Below are 27903 nucleotides of genomic sequence, written 5' to 3' on the forward strand. Positions count from 1 at the left end.
TGTGAACACCTGACCATCACTCCCATATGAGCTTGTTGGACATCCCATTACAAAACCAAGGGTCATGGGGACAACATAGAGATGGTCCCTTCTCTGTGGCTATAACACCCTCTGCTCTTCTGAGAGGGCTTTCCACAAGATTCTGGAGCGTCTGTGTGAATTTGTGAACATTAAGGCACAAAAGAGTATTTGTGAGATCAGGACCTAATCGTAAACGAGAAGCCCTGACTTAGTCAGCATTTTAATTTATCATGAGGTGTTCAATAGGGTTGAGGTAAGGACTCAAGTGTAGGCCACTTGGTTTAGTTCTTCCACACCAAACTCACAAGCCAGACTTTATGGAGAAGACCTTGTGTACTGGGGCACTTTCCTTCTGGAGCCTTCCCCAAACTGTTGCCAGTGCATGATTGTCTAAAATATTTGTGTATGCTGCAGAATTAACGTTTCCATTCACTGAAAACACCTCAACTCAATTTGTCAATTTTAGGTAGGCTGAGCATTTGATTACCACTGATTATACACTCAAAAACATTAAAAATTGTACTATAATCGCAAATAAAAGCAACAAAGACACATTAGCCTAGATTTAAAATGTAAAAAAAATGGGGAAAAAAAGTTCATGCTAATCTACCAGTATTATGGCTTTTCTTATTGATAGGTGAGAAATGTAAACAGGACGCAATATAAATAAATATGTTCATAGATAAAAAAAAAAAACAGATTATAGTTTGTGTTCTTCTTAGTGACCCAATGGAGCAGAAATCATGCATGATTTGCCATCATCCACTGCTCCATCATTTACTTCACTGGTACCCTATGCTAACACTATCATGTTTTTTTCTATAATCTGCAATTGATTATGCAGCTCCAAGAAAGATGTAGCCGCAACTCCAGAATCCCATGAAAATCTTTATTAGCTACATAAAGGTCAAGATTAAAAACAGCTGACGTGTTTTTGCATACAGACTTGTTCACAGTATATTCACAAATGGAATGACAGAACATTTATACTACATACCTCATATATGGAAAAGCAGTGTCAATAAAACAATTAGTCAACTAAAATAAAGATGGCAGGTGAACAAGGCTGTATGCCGAAACACGTCAACTGTTTTTAATCTTGACCTTTATGTAGCTAATAAAGATTTTCATGGGATTCAGGAGTTGTTGGCTACATCTTTCTTGGAGCTGTGTTTTCAATGGCTGGAGGCCATCTGAGCCAGAGCACCCAGTGAAGGACACCACCCTTGATCTATGCGGTGTGTTCCCTGTTGTGAGAGCTGTCTTTGTGCTTTGCTTTCCTAGCTGCAATTGATTAAGCAGAATTACAGCATTGAGCAATTGCGCACAATCAACCAAGGGGCAACTGGTCACAGCAATTGGCTACCAGAATTAAAGAAGTTCTCCACAGAAAAAAGGCACTTTTCTATATTTTCAAAGTATAGGCCATTAACAAATGCTGTATCAGTTTTTAAAGTTGAGGGTTGATCATTCCCAAAGTAATACAACTCCGAAACCAAACTAACTTTTTGTTTTTACTTGCTTCAATGGTGCATTTGTGCTGAGCCTACCATCACCATTGACAAGCCAAGGAGCACAAACCAAGTTCTTCCATGTTATACCTCTTGCCATGGAATTCCAAAAGCCGGAAGTATTCCTCCACTGAGAAAATTATTCTGTATATTCAATGGTGCCAGTCTAGGAAGAACACAGTGCTTGGTGGAGTTCTTATTTAAACTGGAAGCATATTACAGTTTATAGTGCTACATTAATTGGATGACTATACTTTAACCAACTCCAACTTAAGTATTCCAGACAAGAATATTCTTCTGCACATGTTCTACTTGGCTTCCGTCAGGCCACAGAAAAAAATTGTGGCATAAACAAGGATAAGACTTTGAAAGGGGTTCTGTGGGAGAGGTGATCACGTGAAGAATAACTTCACTAAAGTACAGTTATACCTTAGGCGCTTAGCACTGCAAAGAGGAAGGTGGTTACATGTTGATTGCTTTATCGAACAAAAAGCAAAAAAGATAGCCCTTCTTTTATTAAATTAGGAATGCTGCTGTTTTTCATGGACAAGTTCCAGTTGCCATGTACCTCAATGTAACCAATGATCACAGATAAGTAGTGTAACATTAAATGCTGGTTGCATGGCTCTCTGGTCGAACTACTTTAAGTCACATTCCCAAAACAAGCTTTTAAATCTGGACTTCTGATTTCACTGGTCACAGCATCAGCAGGACAGCTAAGCAACTATCCTTTTAAGAACAGGTTCAGCAAAGCAGCATACATCTTTCTCTTTTGAGATGTTCAATGCAAGAAGCCTTACTTAAGTTATCATGACATCCATGGTGAAAATGCAGAAGAAAAATCTAAGAAATGTATTTAGTAGATAAATTAATGTGCAGAAGGGAAAGCCCTTTACATTGTCACCATCATGAAATATCAAAGCAGAAGCTTAGCACACCAATGATACAGATATTGGAAGTTTGTGTGCTGCCTGTTGTGCTTTTTAATTTTAGGTATTATTTGAATGATTGGACTCCTCTTCACCTCCCACTTCACCTCCCACTTCTATGACTTCCACATTTCCTACCATCTTTCCAATGACTATTTCACCGCTCTTTCCAGACAACCCGTTTTCAATATCGGATGGCACCTTCTGATAAACAGTTCCTGAAAAAGGACTTAGCCATCCAGGAGAGAAACTACCACCAAAAGCTTGCTTCAACCCTTCCCAGCTGCTGGTCTTTTGCCAGGATGGAGTCTCCTTCTTCAGTTTTTCAATGCCCTGAGAGTTGGGGAAAAAATAATAATTCAAGGTAAAGTGCAACCATGGCATTAAAATGTATTTACATATAAAATAATACCAGACTATTTAACATACTGTATTACTTCCACATTAGTTTGGGTTCAACAGAAGATACTCATAGGACAAAGAACATGCAACACCACAGTGTATACTTAGGCATACAAATATATGCAGAATGCAATTGCTGGGAATTGTTGCCCAGGTAAGGCAGTGCCTTCATGGTTCTGTGGAGCAATGACCCTAGTTACTGGAGTAACGAGTCCTCGGGAGACCCAGACACACTTGTTGCTGGACGTTTATTGCACCCCATCTCCTCCATTCACCTTGGGCTTGGTGGAGTGTGAAGACATCTCTATATGGGACTACTATTTTGGTAAGAACCTCTTTGATGAAATAGATATGATATAAGACACTGTGGTCTTCTGATTTCACTGGCATAGTTCTGATTGTCCGTTTTATACAATATAAATATAGAGATAATCCTTACACTGGACCTATTTGATTTTGTGAAGCTCTGGGAGGGATAGGCTCCCTTGCCAGCCTTATAGCAGTCTATCCAACTCTGGTCAGCTCTAGCTAAGTCACATTCCCAAAACAAGCTTTTACATCTGGACTTCTGATTTCACTTTTTGCCCACTCCATCTGCTTCTATTTTACTGATCAAGTATGTGGGGTTCCTTATTACTAATAGCATTTCTCTTGCTGTGTTTTCTTCATATAGAATATATATATTATTTGATGTAGGACTCTAATCTTGTTCCATATTTATGTCTGAGGCCAGCAAAATAGTCTGCCTATGGAAGACTCCCCTTAGCTTTAACACACCCGATGCACTACCTAGAGGAATTTATTTCTCCCTTTTTTTTTTCCGTTTCCCTTCCTTGTATGTCTGTTCCCCTTCATGTCATGGGAAAGGGCTATGCATGTTTCTAATATGTGACTATGTATTATGACATATATATTGATTATGTTTGCTTTGTTTGTGTATATTGGATTTGCTAGTCAGACACAGAGAAAAAAGCCCTAAAGAAGCGGCCTTTACTGAAAAAAAAAACGTAGGCAAGCTCCATGTGGTACACTCTACACCGTGTCTGACCGCTCCTAATATTTATATGATTTTATGTTTTATATGTTTGTGGGCTTTTTTTTGCCTTTTCTGATAAACTTCTGGCTTTTATATTCTTCTATGTAGTAATAAACAAATGTTCTACTTTTGGATATACATGTGTTTAAGTGAAGTAAATTTAAATACTGAATACGTATTGAACACATCACCATTTTTCTAGGCAAATATATTTCTATAGATGCTAAAGAAATTACATTTTCACCACGCCAGTGACAACCTATGCAATCCATACATACAAAGAAACCAAAAAAAATATGTTCAGAAATGTGTAATGAAATGGAATGACACAGCGAAAAAGTACTGAAAACATGAACAAAGGGAGGTGCAAAAAGGCATGGAAAGCCAAGACATCAGATGAAATGCCCCTTGTAATTGCAAATAGTATCAGCTGGTTCAGTCTGAACTGATGGCCTATAAAATGTGTTTCATTACCAAGGTGTCATACAAGAAACATCTCATGATGGGCTAAAGCAAAGAGCTCTCTCAAGATTTTCCCAACCTTATTTGCTGCCAAACATACTGATAGTATTGGTTACAGAAGCTTTTCTAAACTTTTGAATGTACCAGTGAGCACTGTTGGGGCCATAACCCAGAAGTTGAAAGAACATAATCTTACAATAAACTGACCACGATTAGGTGGTCCTTGCAAGATTTCTGACAGAGGAGTAAAAAGAATTATCAGAAGAGTTGTTCAAGAGCCAAGGACCACTTGTGGAGAGCTTCAGAAAGACCTGGAGTTAGCAGCTACAATTGTTTAAAAAAACAAAAAAAAAAAACAATAAGTAATGCACTCAACTGCCATCGCCTGTATGCATGCTCACTACACAAGACTCAATTGCTGAAGAAAGAGCATTGTGAAGCTCATTTACAGTTTGCTGCACAACATTTAGATTTAGACAAGCCTATGAAATACTGGGAGAATACAGTCTGGTCAGATGAGACCAAAATTGAACTCTTTGGATGCCATAATACACACCATGTTTGGAGGTCAATGGCACTCACTGTACATCACCCCAAAACACTATACCAACAGTGAAGTTTGGAGGTGGGAACATCAGGGCGTAGGGCTGTTTTTCAGCATACGGTAATGTCAAAATTCATATCATTGAAGGGAGGATGAATGGTAAAATGTACCAAGATATTCTTGATAAAAATCTGCTGCCATCTACCAAGATGATAAAGATAAAACAAGGGTGGACATTTAAGCAACACAATGATCCCAAACACAAAGTTTATTGAGAGTAAACTCTCAATTGGTTTCAAAAAAAGAAAAGAAAACTTTTAGAACGGCCCAGCCAATCACCTGAGTTGATACCAATAGAAAATCTATGGAAAGAACTAAAGATTAGAGTTCATTGAAGAGGCCCACAGAACCTTCAAGATTTGAAGACTGTTTGTGGAAGAATGGGCCAAAATCAAACCTGAGCAACGCATGTGACTAGTTTCTCTATACAGGAGGCGTCTTGAAGCTGTCATTAACAACAAAGGATTTTGTACTAAGTATTAAATACATTTCAGTTAGCGTGTTCAATACCTTTTCCCTTTTTCATTCCATTTTATTACACATAATCTAATTTCTGAACTTATTTGTTTGGGTATCTTTGTATGTATGGATTGGGTTGTTACCGACATGGTAAAAATTTCATGCCAACAGCACCATTAGAAATATATTTACCTAGAAAAATGGTGAGGTGTTCAATACTTTATTTACCCCGTTAAATATATATACACACACACACACACACACACTCACATACACTAGGGATCGATCGATATCGTTTTTTCGTTGCAAATACCGATATTTTGGCCATCGCACATCGATATCGGCCAATATTTTGTACATCCTATGTCAGGGTCCGAGACTAGTCTTCTCCTCCTCCAACCATTATGTGGTGATGCTCATGTAAGGGTAAAATTATGTCACATAGCTTTATTCCCGTTTACAAATGTTATTGAATATGCCACTCACATATGGTATGTACAAATTAAGAATATAAGCAATTCCACATTAACAGATCTGCTGGCAGATCGGTATTTCTCACCCACTTGCCGTAAGTGATACATGGGTGATACTGCTCCGTACGGCATCCACTTAATACTGCTCTGTCTCTCACCCGCTCCATCTCTCACCCACCTGATACAGATCTGTCTCTCACCCACTTGCCGTGACACCTGGGTGATACCGCTCCGTCCAGCATACGATCTTGGAGGTCACGTGCGTGATCACGCCCGGCGTGACCACCGAGATCATCATTGTATGCCGGACGGAGCGGCATCACCCGGGTGTCAAGGCAAGTGGGTGAGAGACGGATCGGTATTGGGTTGGTGGGTGGTTAGATGTAGCGGGTAAGAGACAGAGCAGTATTGAGTGGATGCCGAACGGCGCGGTATCACCCAGGGTATCACTTATGGCAAGAGATACCAATCTGTTAGCAGATCTGCTAATGTGGAATTGCTTATATCTTTAATGTGTACATATGTGAGTGGCATATTCAATTCCATTTTAAACGGAATTATGCTATGCAACATCATTTTACCCTTACATGAGCAATATTTGGAATATCAGCAATATCAGGCAGTTCCGGGGCCGATACAGATATATCGGCAAACGTCAATATCGGCCCTCGATATATCAGCCTTGCCGATAATCGGTCGATCCCTAATATATATACACACACATACAGTATCTTTTGATGTGACAACACTGAAGAAATTACACTTTGCTACAATGTAAAGTAGTGAGTGTACAGCTTGTATAACAGTGTAAATTTTCTGTCCCCTCAAAATAACTCCACACATAGCCATTAACGTCTAAACTGCTGGCAACAAAAGTGAGTACACCCCTAAGTTAAAATGTCCAAATTGGGCCCGATTAGCCATTTTCCCTCCCTGGTGTTATGCGACTCATTAGTGTTACAAGTCCTCAGGTGTGAATTAGGAGCAGGTGTGTTAAATTTGGTGTTATCGCTCTCACTCATTCATACTGGTCACTGGAAGTTCAACATGGCACCTCATGGCAAGGAACTCTGAGGATCTGAAAAAGGAATTGTTGCTCTACATAAAGATAGCCTAGGCTATAAGAAGATTGCCAAGACCCTAAAACTGAGCTGCAGCACGGTGGCCAAGACCATACAGCACTTTAACAGGACTGGTTCCACTCAGAACAAGCCTCTCCATGGCCGATTAAAGAAATTGAGTGCACATGCTTAGTGTCATATCCAGGAGGTTGTCTTTGAAAAATAGACGTATGAGTGCAGCCAGCATTGCTGCAGAGGTTGAAGGGGTGGGGGGGTCATCCTGTCAGTGCTCAGACCATACGCCGCACACTGCATCAAATTGGTCTGCATGTCTGTCGTCCCAGAAGGAAGCCTCTTCTAAAGATGATGGCTGCAAACAATTTGCTAAAGACAAGCAGACTAAGGACATGGATTAGTGGAACCATGTGCTGTGGTCTGATGAGATCAAGATAAACCTATTTGGTTTAGATGGTGTCAAGCGTGTGTGGCAGTAACCAGGTGAGGAGTACAAAGACCAGTGTGTCTTGCCTACGGTCAAGCATGGTGGTAGGAGTGTCATGGTCTGGGGCTGCCAGCACTGGGGAGCTACAGTTCATTGAGGGAACCATGAATGCCAACATGTACTGTGACATACTAAAGCAGAGCATGATCCCCTCCCTATGGAGACTGGACAATAGGGCAGTATTCCAACATGATAACGACCCCAAACACACCTCCAAGATGACCACTGCCTTGCTAAAGAAGCTGAGGGTCAAGGGGATGGACTGGCCAAGCATGTCTCCAGACCTAAACCCTATTGAGCATCTGTGGGGCATCCTTAAATGGAAGGTGGAGGAGCACAATGTTTTTAACATCCACCAGCTCCATGATGTCCTCATGGAGGAGTGGAAGAGGACTCCAGTGGCAACCCGTGAAGCTCTGGTGAACTCTGTGCCCAAGAGGTTTAAGGCAGTGCTGGAAAATAATGATGGCAACACAAAATATTGACACTTTGGACCCAATTTGGACATTTCAACTTAGGGGTGTATTCACTTTTGTTCTCAGCGGTTTAGACATTAATGGCTGTGTTGAGTTATTTTGTGGGGAAAATAGAATTTTTGTAAGAACTTACCGTAAAATTCTTTTCTCTGAGTCCTCTGACAGTCGGCGCCCACTCATACAGCCTGCACTTCTGGGTATTGGTCTTATCCACAGGAGTAAGCTAGGCATAAGATTTTGTTAGAAAAAACATTCACAAAACCTTTGTATAGACACACCTACAGGGGGCTGTCCCTCTGGTCCAATACCCCCAGCTAGCAGCATTCAAAAATCAGTTTGGTAGCAAGCAGTATAGAGATCCATGAACCCCAAAAGAGGGGTGGGGGGCAGCGACTGTCAAAGGACTCAGAGAAAAGAATTTTACTATAAGTTCTTACAAAAATTCTATTTTCTCTTACGCCCTCTCACAGTCGCCGCCCACTCATACAGTCTGCACTTCTGGGACGTCCCAAAGCAGTGTAGATGTGAGCGGTGGGAAACGTAACCGTCAAAAAGGCAACGCAGCACCCAGGACAGAGAAAAGAACCTTATCTGAACCAGAAAGGTAAACACTGGGTAACCGGAAAGCTCAACAGGAGCGAACAAACCCAGGAAAGCAAAATAACCAAGGGGGAAAAAACCCCAACAGGAGGAGACAGGCTAAAAACCGCCAAGTCTCCCCTAAGGCACTGCCGCACTCAGAACTTTGCATCTAAAAGAGGCATCTGCCGATGCCAGAACATCAAGTTTGTAAACTTTTGTAAAGGTATGCATGGACGACCAGGTCGCCGCTTTGCATACCTGGGACACCGACGCCTGATGGCGGAAGGCCCAAGACGCACTTAACCGCTCTGGTAGAGTGCGCCGCGACAGGGAAAGGTGGAACCTGATTCCTAATTGAATAGGCCTGTACAATCGTCTGTCCGATCCATTTGGAAATGGTTGCCACAGACGCAGCCGTACCCTTCCGAGGTCCCTCAGGAAGGACAAAAAGAGAATCCGACTTTCTGAAGGATTCAGTAGACGACAGGTAAACCCTGATCGCCCTCACCACATCCAAGGAATGCAAGGCAAACTCCTTAGGATGCTTAGGCTTCACACATAGCGAAGGAAAGACAATGTCCTCGTTGAGATGGAAATCCGAAAACCACTTTCGGAAGAAAGGACTGATGAGGTCGCAAGACCACTTTGTCCCTATGAACCACCAGATAGGGAGAGCGGCACGACAGAGCCGCCAACTCCGACACTCTGCGAGCAGATGTGATCGCCACCAGAAAGGCAACTTTCCGTGACAGTGCCGGCAGAGGAATCTCCCGGATGTTCTCAAAGGGAGGACATGGCAAAACGCACAAAACCAAAAATTCAGGTCCCAAGGAGGCAAGGGTGCCCTCCTAGGGGGAGCCAGATGACGCACCCCTTGAATGAAAGTTCGGATCAAGGAATTAGACGCCAGAGGGCGCTGAAAAAGAATGGCCAGCGCAGATAACTGGCCCTTAATAGTGGTCAGCGCCAGACGCTGCTCCACACCAGTTTGCAAGAAGGCTAACACCCTCGCCACCGAAAAGGAGCGGGGATGGAACCCCTGGGATTCACACCAGGCGAAATAAGCTTTCCAGGTACGATAATAAATCTTACCGGACGAGGCCTTCCTAGCGTTGAGTAAGGTAGGAATGACCGCCGACGAGAGACCCCTGTCTCTCAAGACCTGGCTTTCAACAACCACGCCGTCAAAGCCAGCAACTGTAAAGCAGGATGGAAGATCGGCCCCTGAGACAGAAGATCGTCTCGTAGTGGGAGCCGCCAGGGAGGCTTGACGACCAGTTGCATGATGTCCGTGTACCAAGACCAGCGCGGCCAGTCTGGGGCCACTAGAATCACCAACCTCAGTTCCGAGACCAACCTGCGAAGGAACCTGGACAACAACTTAATAGGGGGAAAGGCATAAATCAGGCAATACCGATTTCAAGGCACTACCAACGCGTCCGAGGCGTTCGCCAGAGGGTCGTGTGTTCTTGCCGCGAACCTTCCAAACTTGTTGTTTAGCCGAGACGCGAACAGATCCACATCCGGGGATCCCCACCGCGCACACAGCATCTGAAACACCTCCGGGTGTAGGGACCATGCCCCCTGGTCCAGGGTCCGCCTGCCAGTTCTCCACACCTGGAATGTGAACTGCCGAAATCGTCGGGACCTGAGTCTCGGCCCAAGACAGAATCTCGGCCACTTCCTTGGCCACCTGGGCACTCCTGGTGCCCCCTTGGTGATTGATGTAAACCACCGCAGTGGCGTTGTCCGTCTGCACCCGCGCCGGGCAGCCCCACAGACGATCCGACCAACGGAGCAAACAGAGCCTGATTGCTCGCAGTTCCAAGACATTTATCGGAAGGGAGGACTCCCCCTCCGACCAAGTGCCCTGGGCAGACAGATTGCCCAGAACACCACCCCAGCCCAACAGGCTGGTGTCCTTGGTTACCACAGTCCATAGCAACGGTCTAAAGGACTTTCCTTCCCACAGAGCCGGAGACTGAAGCCACCACAGAAGATCCAATCTGACTTGAGGGCTCAAAGAGATCCTCCTTTCCAAGGAGTGAGGATGCCTGTCCCACCTGGTCAGGATCTCCGCTTGCAGAGATCGTGTGTGAAACTGTGCGAATGGTACCACTTCGAAAGCCGACACCATCAAGCCCAGGGACCGCATGCAGGTCTGGAGCGAGGAGAACTCGTCCTGTAGAGTCCGGAGTTTGTCCTCCGGAAGAAAGACCTTCGCCTGGGCGAAGTCCAGAATCATCCCCAGGTAAGGGAGACGAACAGAAGGGGACAATGTCGACTTCGAAAAATTGATGGTCCACCCGAACTCCTGGAGCGTCTGAACCGTGGTTGACAGATTGCGCAACAGAGTGGAACTGGAACTCTACCTTAAAGGGAGATCATCCAGGTACCCCAGGATGGCAATCCCCTGTACTCGCAACAAGGCAAGAACAGGAGTCAACACTTTGGTAAAAACCCTTGGAGCCGAAGCGAGGCCAAAAGGCAACGACACAAACTGATAATGCTCCTCCGCAATTGCGAATCGGAGGTACCTCTGATGACCCTCGTATATAGGGAATGTGTCGATATGCATCCTTGAGGTCGATGGAAGCCAGGAAATCCCCTGGACTCAGGGATGCCACCACCGACCGGAGGGACTCCATCTGGAATTTCTGGACCCGCACAAAGCGGTCCAGAAACTTTAAGTCCAGAATCGGACGCACCTTACCCTCATTTCTGGGCACTGTGAACAGATTTGAATAAAAACCCCGAAACCTGTCCCGATGTGGCACTGGGACAACCACCCCCGGGGCGAGGAGATCCTGAACTGCCCGATGGAGATCTCGGAAACTATCTGGGGTCAAATGAAGATTTGAGGGAAAGAATCTGTCTGCTGGGCGTGATCAAAACTCAATCTTGTACCCTGACCGAATAAGTTCTTGAACCCATCTGTCCTGAATCTTGGCCAGCCAAGGTTCGGGAAAATAGCGCAGACGTCCCCCCACCCCTGAAAAGGGTGAGGGCACCCCTTCAGGTCGAGGCGGACTGGGCCGCCGTGCCGAGTGTGCGGCTTTAGGCTTGCCTGCCCAAGGCTTCTTCTGGCCACAAGAGGCCTTGAAGGACTTACCCTTGTCTTGTGCCTTGAAGGCACGAAAGGACCCCTGGTTAAGTTTAAATGAAGGGCCCCGCTTACCGCGGAAGGATCTTCCCCTGGACACCTGGGGAAGCAGCGTGCTCTTACCCCCAGTGACCCCCTTCACCAGTTCATCCAGAGAGTCCCCAAGAGGACGACTCCCTGCAAAAGGGATGTCAGACACCGTCTTCTTGGAAGACTGGTCGGCCTACCAGCTTTTCAACCAAACGATGCGACGAATCGTCACAGCAACTGCAGACAGGCGTGAGACTAAAGGGGCCTCATCCAGGGCCACGTCACATATGTATAAAACAGCCTGAATAATTTGATCCACCATCTCCAGAGTAGCAGGTGGGGCGGAGTCAGTAATAAGTGTGCGTTTAAGCACCTTGGCCCACTCAACAGAGAGACCATTACGGAAGCGAACACGGGTTTCATTAAGGAACCCACAACATGTAGATGTGACGGTAAGATTTTCCAGCCGCCTATCCACCGGGTCTTTAGACACCGGAGAATCCTCCGCTGGCATTAAAGTAGCTTTATTTAACCTGGACACAGTGTGGTCCACCTTAGGAGCCACAGTCCAGCGCGAATGCACCGGAACCGCAAAGGGATAACGGTACTGAAAACGCTTGGGCACCACAAAATTGCGCTTTAAATTGCGGCATTTTGCAGAATTTAAATTGCAGAACACAGCTCTGAGCCACACGAAAATGGTTGCCAATACAAGTCTATGGAGAAGGCTCCAGGAAAATGGCCGCTGTTCACATAAAGAAACATAGCGCCCACACTAAAGATGGCGCCCGAAGCGTGCCAAAAGAATAGCAGAAAATGGCTGCTGCCCTCACAATGAGGCCAAACAGCCTGCCCACATCTAAAATGGCGGCCCCGCGGTTTACACCGATCGCGGCCCCCACACACCATGTCTGTACCCCTAAAACGTTGCCGAAGCACCTCAGGGACATCAGGGACCCCCACAACCCCCCACACAGAGGTAGAACCGCCATAGCACCCCCGCAGGGACCAGGAAGGGACACACAGGGACTGCACTGACAGACATGAGGGGGATATCACAGATCCATGTGCACTGCCATCCCCATAAACAGAGGGCCCACATACACAACCCGACAGACAATTGCCATAGACAGAGGGGTAGCATGGTACTCACCGGTCCAGTGAAACGTGGGTACCGCTCTGTGACAGGAAGCCTCCCACTCTGGGTGGTGGTGCCGTCAGCCGAAAAGGACACTAGCAACACGCGGCGTACTGCAGTTGAGACATCCCAGGCGAAGTAGCCACTTTGCAGGCTCTGCCCTGAGGACAGGGACATGGTCGTTTGCGAGGCCTGGGCGTACGTATAGCCTGCTAACGCTCGATGGCAGGCTGGGATTCCATAAGGCCCTAGGATAACCAGTGCTATTCCCAGCCCGCAAACGCTGTAGTCTTCTGCAGCCCCAGCCAGGGAAAATCAGCCTACTCCTATGCTAAGCAAAGACAAACTGATTTGGGAATGCTGCTAGCTGGGGGTATTGGACCAGAAGGACAGCCCCCTGTAGGTGTGTCTATACAAAGGTTTTGTGAATGTTTTCTAACAAAATCTTATGCCTAGCTTACTCCTGTGGATAAGACCAATACCCAGAAGTGCAGACTGTATGAGTGGGCGGCGACTGTCAGAGGACGTAAGAGAAAGCACATTTACACTGTTATACAAGCTGTGCACTCACTACTTTACATTGTAGCAAAGTGTCATTTCTTTAGTGTTGTCACAGGAAAATATATAAATAAAATATTTACAAAAAACATGAGGGGTGTACTCACTTTTGTGAGATATATATATATATATATATATATATATACATGCACACACACACACACACACGGGTATACACCAACCAAGATTTGCTAATTTGCACACACAAAAAAGTTTTTTTCCTAACAAATTCATTCAGGACCATGTTGCAAAAATGAATACACCCCAGTGAAAGTATTTGGAGCAAAGCTAAATTTTAGACAACAAAATCCTAATTAACAAGAATTCGACTACAGGTGAGTCTAATTATTCAATAAACAGGTGTCCAGCAGACAGTTGATTATAAAAGGCCAATACTTAACAAAGAAAACCCATTCTCATTCAATGCTGTCAGCAATGGCACCCCATGAATAGAAAGATCACAGGCCTGAGAAAGACAATAATTTCTTTACACAAGAAATGTGAAGGCTACCAGAAGAACAGCAAATCTTTACTTAGTCAGAATACTGTAGCAAAGGTGATACAAAAGTTTTACAATGATGGAACTGCAACCATCTTACAGAGACATCCAGGCTGTCCACGGAAGATATTACCTCGACAGGAGCATCTTCCGATGAGAAGGTTGAAGAAAAATCACCATGCAAGTTTACTGCAGGTAGCTAAAGATGTAGAAAGCCAAACTGGGACGATTGTTTCCCGTGACTAATACGGCATTACACTGCAGAGGAATGGCATGGATGCGTTTTGTCCACGATGGAAGCCTCTTCTAAAACCCATGCACAAAAAAGCTCACCTAGAATTTGCCAGAGCCCATGCTGAAAAAGATGATTACTGGGACTCTGTATTCTGGAGTGATGAAACCAAGGTAAATGTTTTTGGAACTGACGGCTTCAAAACTGTATGGCGTCACAAATGTGAGGAGTACAAAGAAAAATGCATGGTGCCTACAATGAAACATGGTGATGGCAGTGTCCTTCTGTGGGGCTGCATGTTTTCACAGATGTACTGCTCTATATTGAAAGAATTATTGAAATATTGTCCTTGGTCGTCGTGCACTTTTCCAACATGACAATGACCCAAAACACACATCTAAGGCCTCTGTTCCATTTCTGAAGAGCAACAGGATGAAAGTGATTCAGTGGCTAAGTAGGTCTCCTGATCTGAACCCAATCGAACACGTATGGGCAATTCTAAAGAGATGAGCATCACGCTCGAGCCAGCATTCAGGCTCTAAAAGAGGTCGTTCTTGAAGATCGGAAAAAGATAGATGTTGCAATATGTCGCAAACTTGTTCATTCAATGCCTAGAAGACTTGGTGCTGTCCTTACAAATCATAGGAGGTCATACATAATACTAGATGGAGTCGTTTTTGTTGTGGGGTGTATTCATTTTTGGATCAACTAATTTGAATAAAACTGAAGATTTTGTAATCTAAGTTATATTATTAACCTGACTTTCAAGTAATAAGCTAAACAAATGTTCTATAAAAAACTAAGTTTTGTCAGAGATTTGGAAATTGTTCATGTGTTCATTGAGATATTGAATAAAATCTTACTTCTTAAAAGGGGTGTACTTATTTACGCTGGGCATTGGAGATTATATATATATATATATATATATATATATATATATATATATATATATATATATATATATATATATATATATATATATATATATACACACACACACACACATACACATACACACACAAAAACAGCTGTTCTCTATGCCCTTTTTAAAACCCAAATTGAAGTATGATAGCAATGTGTAGTATTAAGTTTACCCTAAAGACGTCAGTAGTCGCACCATTGTTGATGTCATTATGTGACCATCAGGAGAGTCAAAGAAAATAAGCAATTGTACTTCCAGCAAGATGGCGAACCACCTCACTACCACGAGATGCGAGAGCCTCTCTTCTGCCAGGACATTGGATATAACATAGAGGTGCTGTTTAATTCCCTCCACATTCCCTGGACCTAACACTCCTCAATTCCTATCTGTGGGGAACACTAAAGGATGTGGTATACCATATAAAACCACATACACTGACTGCACTATAGGAAGAAATTGAAACATCATGCAGAGCAATTCATGTGGACACTCTAGTCAATGTTGTTCCTGCAGTAGTTCACCGAAATCAAAAAAGTGTCTGGATGTTAATGGTGAAGACTTTGAGCACCCAATATGATTGCATAATTCAAACATGTCTTACATTTACCCTTTGATGTTTATATAAATCTAGTAATAACATTTTTAATGCTAAAGTGTGTCTACATTTTTTTAGGCCTCTGTGTGTGTGTGTGTATATATTACACACACACACACACACACACACACACACACACAGTTGGGTCCATATAAATATGGACACAGGCACAATTTTATTTTTTTCAGGTATTTACTAAAACATATTCAAGCTATAGATATATAAAATGCATATGTGTTGAAATGCACACTCAGGTTTAATTTAAGGGTATGTACATCCAAATCGGAGGAAGGGTTTAGGAATTATAGCTCTTAAGAATAGCCATCCTCCCTTTTTAAAGGCACCAAAAGTAATTGGACAATCGCATCAAAAGCGGTTTCATGGCCAGGTGTGGGTTACTCCTTCCTTATTTATCAAATAAGCAGGTGAAAGGTCTGGAGTTGGTTCTAAGTGTGGTATTTGCACTTGGAATCTATTGCTGTGAACCTAGATTAGACTTGGCAAAAAAAACATCCAAAAAAGCAAGACCAGTTCTGGAAAAATTGGATTTTTGTATTCACCGTAAAATCCAGTTCATCGACTGACAAAGAGCGCCTAAATCATGACTACTGAGTTATATTGCCTCCTCCAGGAGTAGGACTAGGCAGAACAAAAAACACTTGGCTCCGATCACGGGCCATCCTCAGCTGGTATATAACCCCACTCTCTGCTATAGGTATTCAGTTTAGTAGCAAGAAGTATAAGAAGTATCAAAACTCCTTAGAGGGGTGGGTGCATTGATGAACTCACAGAAATGGATTTTACGATGAGTAAAAAAATCCCATTTTCTCTTTTGTTCATTGACGGACACAGTTCTCCTTAACCACTTAAGCCCCGGAGGATTTGGCTGCTCAAAGACCAAGGCCTATTTTGCGATTCGGCACTGCGTGACTTTAATGGACAATTGCCCGGTCGTGCGACGCTGTACCCAAATTAAATTGACGCCCTTTTTTCCCCACAAACAGAGCTTTCTTTTGGTGGTATTTGATCACCTGTGCGATTTTTACTTTTTTGCGCTATAAACATAAAAAGAGCGACAGTTTTGAAAAAATAACATTTTTCACATTTTTTTTATATGAAATTCCCCCCAAAAAAATGTAAAAATCAAAATTTTTTAACATTTTAGGCCAATTTGTTTTCTGCTACATATGTTTGGTAAAAAAAAAAAAAAAAAAAAAAAAAAAAATCGCAATAAACGTATTTTGATTGGTTTGCGCAAAAATTATTGCGTCTACTAACTACGGGAAAGATTTATGTCATTTTTTTTTCTTTACTAGTAATGGCAGCAATCTAAGATTTTTTTTTTTTTTGCCGGACTGCGACATTGCGGCGGACAGATCGGACCCTTGACTGACATTGACACTTTTGGAGGTACCAGTGACATTACTACAGTGACATTACTACAGTAATCAGTGCTATAAATATGCACTGTTACTGTAAAAATGACACTGGCAGGGAAGGGGTTAACTTTATTGGTGATCAGTGGGTTAAATGTATCCATAGGGCCATGATTCTAACTGTGGGGGGCGTGGCTTGTGATGTAACCACAGAGACATACGATCCTACATAGCAGGATCGTATGATCTCTGCTGTTACATCAGGGAGAATGACAGGCGGCTTTGTTTACATTAGCCGCCTGCCTTTCTCCCTCTCCAGCGGGAGATCGAGAGTGACCGGCGGACATCGGAGCCACCGGTCACTCGTGCAGGGAACGAGCGGGGGCGCGCGCTCGCCCCCTAGAGGCTCGTGGGCGAGCGACGTAGCCCTACGCCGTTTTGCCAGTACGGGGCTGACTGCCGCAGTAAATAGTCATGCGGCGGTCAGCAAGCGGTTAAACTACTGGGACGTCCAAAAGCAGTGCCAAAAGGAAAATGAGGGGTGGGGAAAATAACCCAAAGCTAAACACAAGAGCCCAAACTGGGTCGCAGGAGCCCCATCTGAAAAAATAAAAATTTAAAGAAAAACACCTTTCAGGAGGGAAAAGCCCCTTCTAAACAGCAGCCTGCAAAACTTTGCGGCCAAAGAAAGCATCCACAAATGACAAAATATCAACTTTGTAGAATTTGGTGAAAGTATGCACCGACGATCAAGTGGCTGCCTTGCAAATTTGAGAAACTGACACTTGAGGACGGAAGGCCCAAGAAGTACTCGAGTAGGATGTACCGTGACAGCGAAAGGAAGAACCTGACCTCAAATAGAATAGTATAATATTGAGCCTGAGGTGCAAGGAAAGCTGTGGGTACCAACATCCCAAAGTTAAGTCATGAAGGGGGGAAAAAGGGGTCATTCTCTCCACAAGAACAGTCCCAGGGAAAGGGAACAAGGAAAAAATAGGATACATCCCAACAGCCCTTGTGAATCGCCGAGTGACATAATCGCCTATAGGCGGCCGGACCCGGAAGTGCGGATAAATAAAGAAGAAAAAAAGGTATTTCCTTGAAAAAAAAAAAAAAAAAGAGTTTCCATTGGTAAAAGTATTTTTAAAGGGGATTACATACATCTAAACTTATTAAAATGGGTGGAACTCTACTTTAAGCCACAGCACGTGTCTAATCACCACCCTTGAAACAGAAAGTTTGAACAGCACAGGAGCTGTATTCCAAAGCTGTATCACAAATAAACTGCAGCCCATGGACCAATTGTTCTGCTAAATCAACATAAGCAGCGGGGACCTGCCCACCCCCCAGGCCCTGGCATAAAAGCTTGGCCCATTCAGTTAGGGTCTGAGGCAAAGACTGGCCGCAATGTTGAACCAGCCATAGTAAACATGCTGCGTGCCACAGCCTCCACTTTCCTGTCAGGCGGGTCCTTAGAGGACGGGGATTCCTCTACTGGGATCATGGTAGCTTTGCTCAACCTGGAAACAGAAGGGTCCTCCCCCAATGGTGGACTAGTCCACTTTTTTAAAAGAGACTGCTCAAAAGGGTAACGTACAGCAAAGTGTTTGGGGACCACAAAGAGTAATTTTGGTTGTTCCCATTCATTACAGGAAAACCTGTCAAAATAAGGCACATAAGGAAACACCTTTGGAGTGCGAGGTGAATTATGCGTAGCAAACGACACAGCCACGTCCGTGGCTACATCAGCCGCATCTTCCATTTTTAAAGTCTGCAGTGATAAGTGCGTCTATCAGCGCTTTCGTATCAGCGTAATTCGCCGCTGCGACCATGAAGGAATCATCCTCACTATCGGATAGATCAGAGGGTGTAATATTTAGCCCCCCTAGATGGGCCGTGTCTACAGCGGCACCAGGCTCAGAAACAGATGCCACCGACTGAGCAGGGAAAGGCGGGGGACTCTTCCTCCTGGGCCTTTGCCCACACGTCACTTCCACCCGGGATACTAAGGACTACAGTACGACTGCCAGTGCAACCATGGGAAGTTGGCGTTCCGAAGGACCTGCCACCTCCATGAGGGGGTCAGAGGGGGGAGAAGTGAACTAGGGATCGACTGATATCGGTTTTTCGTTGCCGATACCGATATTTTGGCCATCGCATATCGGTATTGGCCGATATTTTGTACGTTTAAAGTTTTGAAAAATAAAGACAATTTTTGACACAAATCTGGTACTGAACATGTTAATTTTTGTTTATTGGCTGGCTTGCTGGCACCCTGTGGGGGGTGGGTGGGTGGCTGGTTGGCACCCTGTGGTGGGTAGCTGGCTGTCTGGCACCTTGTGGTGGGTGGCTGGCTGTCTGGCACCATGTGGTGGGTGGTTGGCTGGCTGTCTGGCATGCTGTGGTGGGTAGCTGGCTGTCTGGCACCCTGTGGTGGGTGGGTGGCTGACTGTCACCCTGTGGTGGGTGGGTGAGTTGCACAGGGGCTGTGGGTGGCTGCCTGATACAGGGCCTGTGGGTGGCTGGCTTGTACAGGGCCTGTGGGTGGCTGACTGGCTGGTACAGTGCCTGTGGGTGGCTGACTGGCTGGTACAGGGCCTGTGAGTGGCTGGCTCGCTGGTACAGTGCCTGCGGCTGGCTGGTACAGGGCCTGTGGGTGGCTGGCTGGCACCGGGCTGCTGTGGGTGGGTGTATGGCTGTGATACACTCCCACGAGACTATTCCCGACTCCAGACGAGGCTTTCCAAGGCGAGGGAGGCGGCCTAAGAAGGCAGAATGACGTCATGAAAATATCGGCAATATCGTTAACATCCGGGGCCGATTCCGATATATTGGGGAAAGAGTATATCAGCCCTCGATATATCGGCCTTGCCGATAATGGGTCGATCCCTAATGTGAACTAGGGCTGCCACGACACGTCGACTACAAAAAATCGTCGACGTGCGTGAAAAGCGTCGACGCGTCAACGCGTGACGTCACACGCCCCCTGGCCGGCCGGGTGAAATTCCCCCGCCGGGCTCCGTCCACACCGATGTCGGAGACAAGAGGTGAGCGCTGACCGTCTCCAGCACCCCTGTACTGCCCCAGCTTCTGCCGCAACACATTCGCCATCCTCCCCGATCACCCAGCTATTTAGAGATGTCACATGTGCGGCGCTACACCGGCTTGTAATGGCCTGTACTAGGTGGGAGGGCTTACTGGGGGGTCTGTACTGGGAGGGGGGGCTTACTAAGTGGTCTGTACAGTACAGACCACTTAGTAAGCCCCCTCCCAGTACAGACCCCCCAGTAAGCCCTCCCACCTAGTACAGACCCCTTAGTAAGCCCCCCCCCTCCCAGTACAGACTGTACTAGGTGGGAGGGCTTACTGAGGGGTCTGCACTGGGAGGGGGGGCTTACTAAGGGGTTTGTACTAGGTTGGAGGGCTTACTGAGGGGTCTGTACTAGTGTACTGGAAGGGGGGCTTACTAAGTGGTCTGTACAGTACAGACCACTTAGTAAGCCCCCCTTCCAGTACAGACCCCTCAGTAAGCCCTCCCACCTAGTACATACTGTACTAGGTGGGAGGGCTTACTGAGGGGTCTGCACTGGGAGGGGGGGGCTTACTAAGTGGTCTGTACTAGGTGGGAGGGCTTACTGAGGGGTCTGTACTAGGTGGAAGGGCTTACTAAGGGGTCTGCACTGGGAGGGGGGGCTTACTAAATGGTCTGTACTAGGTGGGAGGGCTTACTGAGGGGTCTGTACTAGGTGGAAGGGCTTACTGAGGGGTCTGCACTGGGAGCGGGGCTTACTAAGTGGTCTGTACTAGGTGGGAGGGCTTACTGTGGGGTCTGTACTAGTGTACTGGGAGGGGGGGCTTACTAAGTGGTCTGTACAGTACAGACCACTTAGTAAGCCCCCCTTCCAGTACAGACCCCTCAGTAAGCCCTCCCACCTAGTACATACTGTACTAGGTGGGAGGGCTTACTGAGGGGTCTGCACTGGGAGGGGGGGCTTACTAAGTGGTCTGTACTAGGTGGGAGGGCTTACTGAGGGGTCTGTACTAGGTGGGAGGGCTTACTGAGGGGTCTGCACTGGGAGGGGGGGCTTACTAAGTGGTCTGTACTAGGTGGGAGGGCTTACTGAGGGGTCTGTACTAGGTGGAAGGGCTTACTGAGGGGTCTGCACTGGGAGGGGGGGCTTACTAAGTGGTCTGTACTAGGTGGGAGGGCTTACTGAGGGGTCTGTACTAGGTGGAAGGGCTTACTGAGGGGTCTGCACTGGGAGGGGGGGGCTTACTAAGTGGTCTGTACTAGGTGGGAGGGCTTACTGTGGGGTCTGTACTGGGAGGGGGCTTACTGAGGGGTCTGTATTAATTACAGGATTAATTAGCTAATCAAAAAAACACTAAATTAAGCAAAAAAAATAAAATAAAAATAATCGTTAGATTAGTCGACTAATCGTAAAAATAATTGATAGATTAGTCGACAGACAAATTAATCGTTAGTTGCAGCCCTAATGTGAACCTGAGGCTACATAAGGAAAGGAAGTACAAAAAAATGGATTTTTGTAAAATCTTACCGTAAAATCCTTTTCTCTTAGCTCATTGACAGACGTAGTCCTCGGTGATACAGCACCTTCGGGTTATGTTGCCTCCACAGGAGCAGGACTAGACAGGAAATTAAAAAGCTCTGGCCACACCCTAGGGGCAGTCCCAGAGGGTATATCCTCTCTCTCTCTGCCTCAGCAAATCAGTTATGTCAAAAAGCAGTCTTTAGAGATTTTAACCCAACCCAACTCAAAAACAGAGGGGCGGGGACTACGTCTGTCAATGAGCTAAGAGAAAAGGATTTTACGGTAAGATTTTACAAAAATCCATTTTTCTCTATCGCTCATTGACAGACGTAGTCCTCGGTGATACAGCACCTTCGGGACGTCCCAGAGCAGTATCACAAATGAGGGGTGGGAAAATGGAAATCAAATCCCAATCTAGAAGGCCCAACCGGTGCCAACTAGAAGTTTACAATGCTCATCCTTAATGATGAGACTCAACAAAAAAGACATTTTTCAAACAGAAAAAAACCCTCGAGGTAGACCACCGGTCTCCTCAAATTGCGGCCTGCAAAACCTTGCGGCCAAATGAGGCATCCGCCGATGCCGTCACATCAATTTTATAGAATTTTGTAAAGGTATGTACCGACGACCAGGTGGCCGCCTTACATACCTGGACCACTGACGCCTGATGGCGAAAGGCCCAGGAAGTACTGAGCGCTCGAGTGGAGTGCGCCCTAACAGGGAACGGAGGACTCTGACCCTTAATAGAATAAGCCTGTACCACCGTCTGTCTAATCCATTTGGCAATGGTCGCGGCAGATGCAGGCAAACCCTTTCTGGGGCCATCCGTGATCACAAAAAGTGAATCAGTCTTACGGAATGATTCCGTAGCTTTCAGGTATACCCTGATTGCCCGAACCACATCCAAGGAATGCAACGCATGTTCCCGATGATGCTTGGGCTGAGGACACAAGGAAGGTAGTACAATATCTTCATTCAGATGAAAATCTGAAACCACCTTAGGAAGAAAGGATGGCTTAGGATGAAGTACTACCTTATCCCTATGAATCACTAGGTATGGGGACTGGCATGATAATGCAGCCAGTTCTGACACCCTGCGAGCAGAAGTGATAGCCACCAAGAAGGCCACCTTCTGGGATAAAGTAAGCAAGGGAATCTCCCTGATGTTTTCAAAGGGAGGTTTCTGTAGAACCGACAAAACTAAATTAAGATCCCAGGGCGGTAAGGGCGCGCGGACTGGTGGAGCCAGGTGCCGCACCCCCTGGATGAAATTCCGCACCAAGGACTTGGTAGCTAAAGGTTTCTGAAAGAAGATTGCTAATGCTGAAACTTGACCCTTGATGGTGCTCAAGGCTAGTTTCTGCTCAACCCCTTTTTGCAAAAAGGCCAATATTCGAGTCACCGAATAGGTACGTGGAGGAAATCCTAAAGATTCGCACCACGCAATATACGTCTTCCATGTGTGATAATAGACCTTGCTGGAAGTCGCTTTCCTTGCTTTAATAAGGGTAGGAATGACTGAAGCTGACAACCCTCTGTCCTTCAGTACTTGGGTCTCAATGGCCAGGCCATTAAAACCAGCGACTGTAAAGCACGATGGTAGATTGGTCCTTGAGACCACAGACACTCCCTGAGACGAAGTTCCCACGGAACGTCTGCGACTAGCATGTCCAAGTCGGTCAGGCCGGCTTGACGAGGCCAGCCTAGAATTTCTAGGACCACTGGTGCTGACTGGATCTGAACCAGGCGTCCCTAGAGCTATCTGGCCCCGACCATCCGAGAAAGTCTGGTCGTTTTCTGTTCCCACACATTTATCAGATACCTGATTCCTATCAGGAACGGTGATCTTTTCTGGTTGGACCTCAGGGACCGAAGTCACACGGCTAGAGGCTTCTTGGCCTGTCTGGTCAACCAGATCCGATTCCTGTGGGGAATTGAGACTAATCTTAGGAAAAGGTAAAGGAAAAGATCTATTCAGGGAACGGTGACTACCGCTCCCTGTAGTACTTAAATGTTGGAAGGGAAGAATCGCACCGGTAGTAGTAGTTGATGCTCGATCTAATGTCCTGAATACCGGTGAAAACGTCCCCCCACCCTCAAACCGGGTGGGGGCGCACCTTCAGGCTGTGTACTCCTTTGCTTCGGGTTTGGCTGAGTTGGTCCTCTGTTTGTCCGACCAGCCTTTCTTGAACCCTGCTGGAGGAGTCTTGCCTTTCCCGCTTGTTCCAGCCGGGCGTGCGAACCCTTTATGGGCGGTAAAGAAAGGTCCTCGCTTGTTGCGAGGTCCCTTAGCTTTAGCAGCCTGTGGCAAAAAAGTGCTCTTGCCCCCAGTGGCATCCTTAATGATTTCATCTAGGGTGGCCCCAAATAGACGATTCCCCTGAAAGGGGAGATTCGTCAAGGTCTTTTTGAAACCTAGGTCAGCTGACCAGCATTTTAACCACAGCACACGTCTGAGGATTACCGCTGACATAGATGCATGCCCTAATAGGGGAGTAGTGTCCAAGGCTGCGTCACAGATAAACTGTAGCCCTTGTATAATCTGTTCCATCAAATCAGATGTTTCCTGGGGAATATCTTTTCCCCTAAGGTCTTGGCGTACCAATCTCGCCCATTCCGTAAGTGTCTGGGAAACTAGACCAATAACAATTACTGGTCTAAATGCTGACCCTATCAGAGAGAAGATAGTGCGGGACTCTGCTTCCATCTTTCGATCCACCGGATCCTTAAAGGACGAAGTGTCCTCCACTGGGATAACCGTGGCTTTATTCAGCCTGGAAATAGGTGGATCCACCACTGGTGGTACCGTCCATTTCTTAATGATGGATTCCTCAAACGGATAGCGTCTAGCAATACGCTTGGAAATAGTAAAGGTACGTTTAGAATGCTCCCATTCTCCTTTAATCTTATTACCAAAACACTTGGGTACAGGAAAAACCTTCACCGTTTTGATGGGCTTGTTAGTACCAAAAGGAATCTCTGTATCAGTTGCTTCTGCCGGTAAAACCTCAAGTTTTAAGGTTTCCTGCACTGCCACAACTAGTGCGTCCACCAATGCTTCTTCCTGAATTATAGCGGGAGAAGAAACGTCCTCCTCACTGTCTGAGGGAGCTTTACCTGAGGTAACAGCCCTTGCAGAGGGACCTGCAACTGCAGTGACCATCTCTGAATCTGAGTCAGAGGTGTCAGATAATATAGGGGTAGGCGGGGGTCGCTTCCTTGACCCTCGTCCCTGACAGGCCGCCTCCACCCGAGCCACCATAGACTCCAAAATTGCTGTAAATGCCTCTACACTCTGTGCACCGGCGGGTCCCGTGGCCCCCTCGAGGGAAACAGGTGGGGGAATTTGTGTGGCAGGGTCCATGATTATTCCAGTAACTTCCCGGATAATATAATTCAAAAATAAAAAACCTTTTTTTTTTTTTTTTCCGACCCCCAGCGCCACAAAAGCCCCTTAGTGTTACCTGCTCCCAGGAAGAAAGGAGGCGGCTCCGCCCCTCTGCACGCCTTCCGGCGCCTCCCCTAGCTCCACGAGGTGTTTGGATCACCTCAAACATGGCCGCCCCCATGCTGGAGACACGAGGCTACGCCAAAATGGCGGCTCGTGCAATCCAGCAAAAAAAATGGCGGCGGCCTGTACCGAATAGCGGTGTGCTGCAGGGCACACAACACTATCTCTGCATGGGGATTTTTGGCGTGGTTGGCGGTACCGGCCCTGGCGGACCGCATGGCCGTTCGGAAGGCCTGCTATAGCTGGAGATTTGACTAGGAAGGCAGTCTACATGTCCGTGGCTTCTGACTGGTAGGTACCTTATTCTTATCACAGTAAGATTCCCAGACTGCCACTGATTACAATCTTTTAAACATGTATACAATTAGATTGTTAGCTCCCAAACCAAGCCTCCTGGCTTTTTGCACATAAAATCACACTCAAAGTAGGGGGATCTGTGCCATGTTATAGGATAGAGGGGGACTCTATCTTACCATACAGAGAGGGGCCCGCGTTCACCACAAGACCCGTCAGGGGGAAAAGGGGGAACATACTACTCACCATACCGGAACCAGGCGGGCACCAACTCCTGACAGTACCCCTCTCCACCGGGGCGGGAGGGCTGTCGACCAATACGGACGCCGTGACTCATGGTCTTTGGCGTTTCAGCGAGACGTTTAACTCGCGGGGTCAGTCCCTTAATGGGACTTTGTCGCGGCCGACCCAGCGCGGAGCTATGGCCTGCACGTGCTCGTAGGCTGAACTGGGGTGACCACCGGATCTCAACATCCAGCCCGTCGCCCAGTTCAGCTTTCTTGCTTGAAGATCTCACAGGAACACTGGAGAAAAAAGCTGTCTAAAAAATCTTTTTAAGAAAAAAATCTTGCCAGGACCGAAGATCCCAGCAAGGTATCTAGGTCCTTACTCCTAACTAGACAGAAAATAACTGATTTGCTGAGGCAGAGAGAGAGAGGATATACCCTCTGGGACTGCCCCTAGGGTGTGGCCAGAGCTTTTTAATTTCCTGTCTAGTCCTGCTCCTGTGGAGGCAACATAACCCGAAGGTGCTGTATCACCGAGGACTACGTCTGTCAATGAGCGATAGAGAAACTATCTTTTGCAACCACTAAAGGATCCCCCCAAGGCTCAGGATACCCATCAGCAGAGACAGAGATAACAGGGACCCCCAAGGACTCACCCAACCGTTCAGAGGAGCGCTGAGAATTCAGACCCAGCATCATCATGAACTCCATCCCTGTTCATATGTCCCGGGCATGGGAAGAGGAAACTGAGGAAGAAGAGAAGGAGCTTCGGCATCCCCACGAGGCTTCGGTCGTCTCCAGCGTCTCCCTGACTAAGGGAAAATGGCCCCGTGAGATCAACGGGCTACACAAACATGGCTGCCAGCTGTAGACCAGCCAGACTAATGGAAAATGGCCTCCATCAGCTACGGCATGCTGCCTGGATCTTCCCTGTTCCCTCTGCAACACTGCACCCTCTGCAAGGGGACCCCCTCCTGAAGGTAGGACACACGTCAGGGGAGACTTCGCTGCACACTCTGCACCGGGACACCCCTGCAATATATCCCCACTGCAAACAGTGGGGCATGAACCTAGGGTTCTCCTACACTGGGACCCCTCCAGACTACCAGGGCAGGGCACACTATTCCAGGTCCCTTACAGAGTGGAGATAGTGGGGGAGATCCTAGGGGTCTCCGCTACATTCTCTGCCCTCGGACCCTCGCCAGACTCCAAGTCCAGACAGAGGGGAAAGAGTGGGAGAAGCCCATCTCACTAAGGGATTTTTAAGAATGGGAGGAGGGAACCAACCGTACCTGTGAGGTTACCCACGTCCACCCCCAAAAAAATGTCAAAAGGGGAGAGGGGGGGGGGACAGTACTTACCCTTCCATGGTGGAAATAAAGATAGTTGCGTCTGATTGCCCTCACCCCCGCATTGAACATAATAGCAAAAAGGAGATACCCCTAAATGGGACTATGACGGGTAACCATTCATCTGAGTAAAATTAATAATTTTTATTGATACAAATAGTAAAATGTGTACAAGAAGAACAAAAAAAGAACATATACATTTTTTACATATAAACATTTGGGCGACTGATAGTACAAAGGAATGTGACCATAAAAGGTACAGAGGAGGACCCTGGAGGGGCCACAAAGACCCAACGCATTTCGATATTTGCGTGTATTGACTATCTTCAAGGGTCTTACAGCATTGGTCCACTGAAGGGTATCTGGGGTAAGAATGGATATATTCAAATATACATCACATAACATACATGCATATAGTCTATAATATCAAGACATCAAAATAATGAAATCCACAAATTGTAAATTAGACAGACATGCCCTGAGTATAGTCACGAGTGCAAATACAGTCGCTTGAATTAAAATTTGATTGCGGCACATCAGAGAAAAGACGGCCAGGGGATCTCCCGGTCAAGGAAACACCCGTGTCACACGCTACCCCAGAGACTGGGGAGGAGGTGGATGGAACTGGGGTGGACTATGAGTGGCGGGGGGAGGCTTATGCTCCACAAGGGGTCCAAACTAGGACACAGAAACTGCCACACTTAGAATATGATTCATTCTGCAAACAAAGAAACATACAGTGGAAATAATAAAGGGTAAAATGTGAAAAAATATATATAATAATAATAATAATAAAGGGAATAATGGCATCCTTAGGGAACTGGTTTTAATAGATATTTTGTTCAGCAATGGATATATATATATATATATATATATATCTCTCTATCTATCCATCCACTAACCTCCACAAAAAGTGTGCAGGTCAGTAATGCCTTTCTCCAATTGTCTGGAAAACAGTGTCTCCATAAGGATTTACATTAGTTTGATTGTATTTGGAT

The 27903-nt window shown here is 46.1% G+C and overlaps 1 protein-coding gene across 5 annotated transcripts in view; it reads right to left on the minus strand.

Moving 5' to 3' along the window:
• Window positions 1-1992: 1992 nt before the first annotated feature.
• Window positions 1993-27903, minus strand: part of ZDHHC3 (zDHHC palmitoyltransferase 3) — a 110882-nt gene continuing 84971 nt past the window's right edge. For 4 of the 5 annotated variants that reach the window (XM_082258161.1, XM_082258162.1, XM_082258160.1 and 1 more), the window contains one exon: window positions 1993-2794. In XM_082258161.1, the coding sequence (XP_082114287.1) occupies window positions 2522-2794 (273 nt within the window). In that variant the 3' untranslated portion in view covers window positions 1993-2521. The remainder of the gene's footprint in view (window positions 2795-27903) is intronic. The other variant, XM_082258158.1, reaches the window with a different exon arrangement.

The sequence above is a fragment of the Pelophylax lessonae genome (assembly GCF_965119305.1).
Source record: "Pelophylax lessonae genome assembly, chromosome: 5".
NCBI classification, from domain to species: Eukaryota; Metazoa; Chordata; class Amphibia; order Anura; family Ranidae; genus Pelophylax; species Pelophylax lessonae.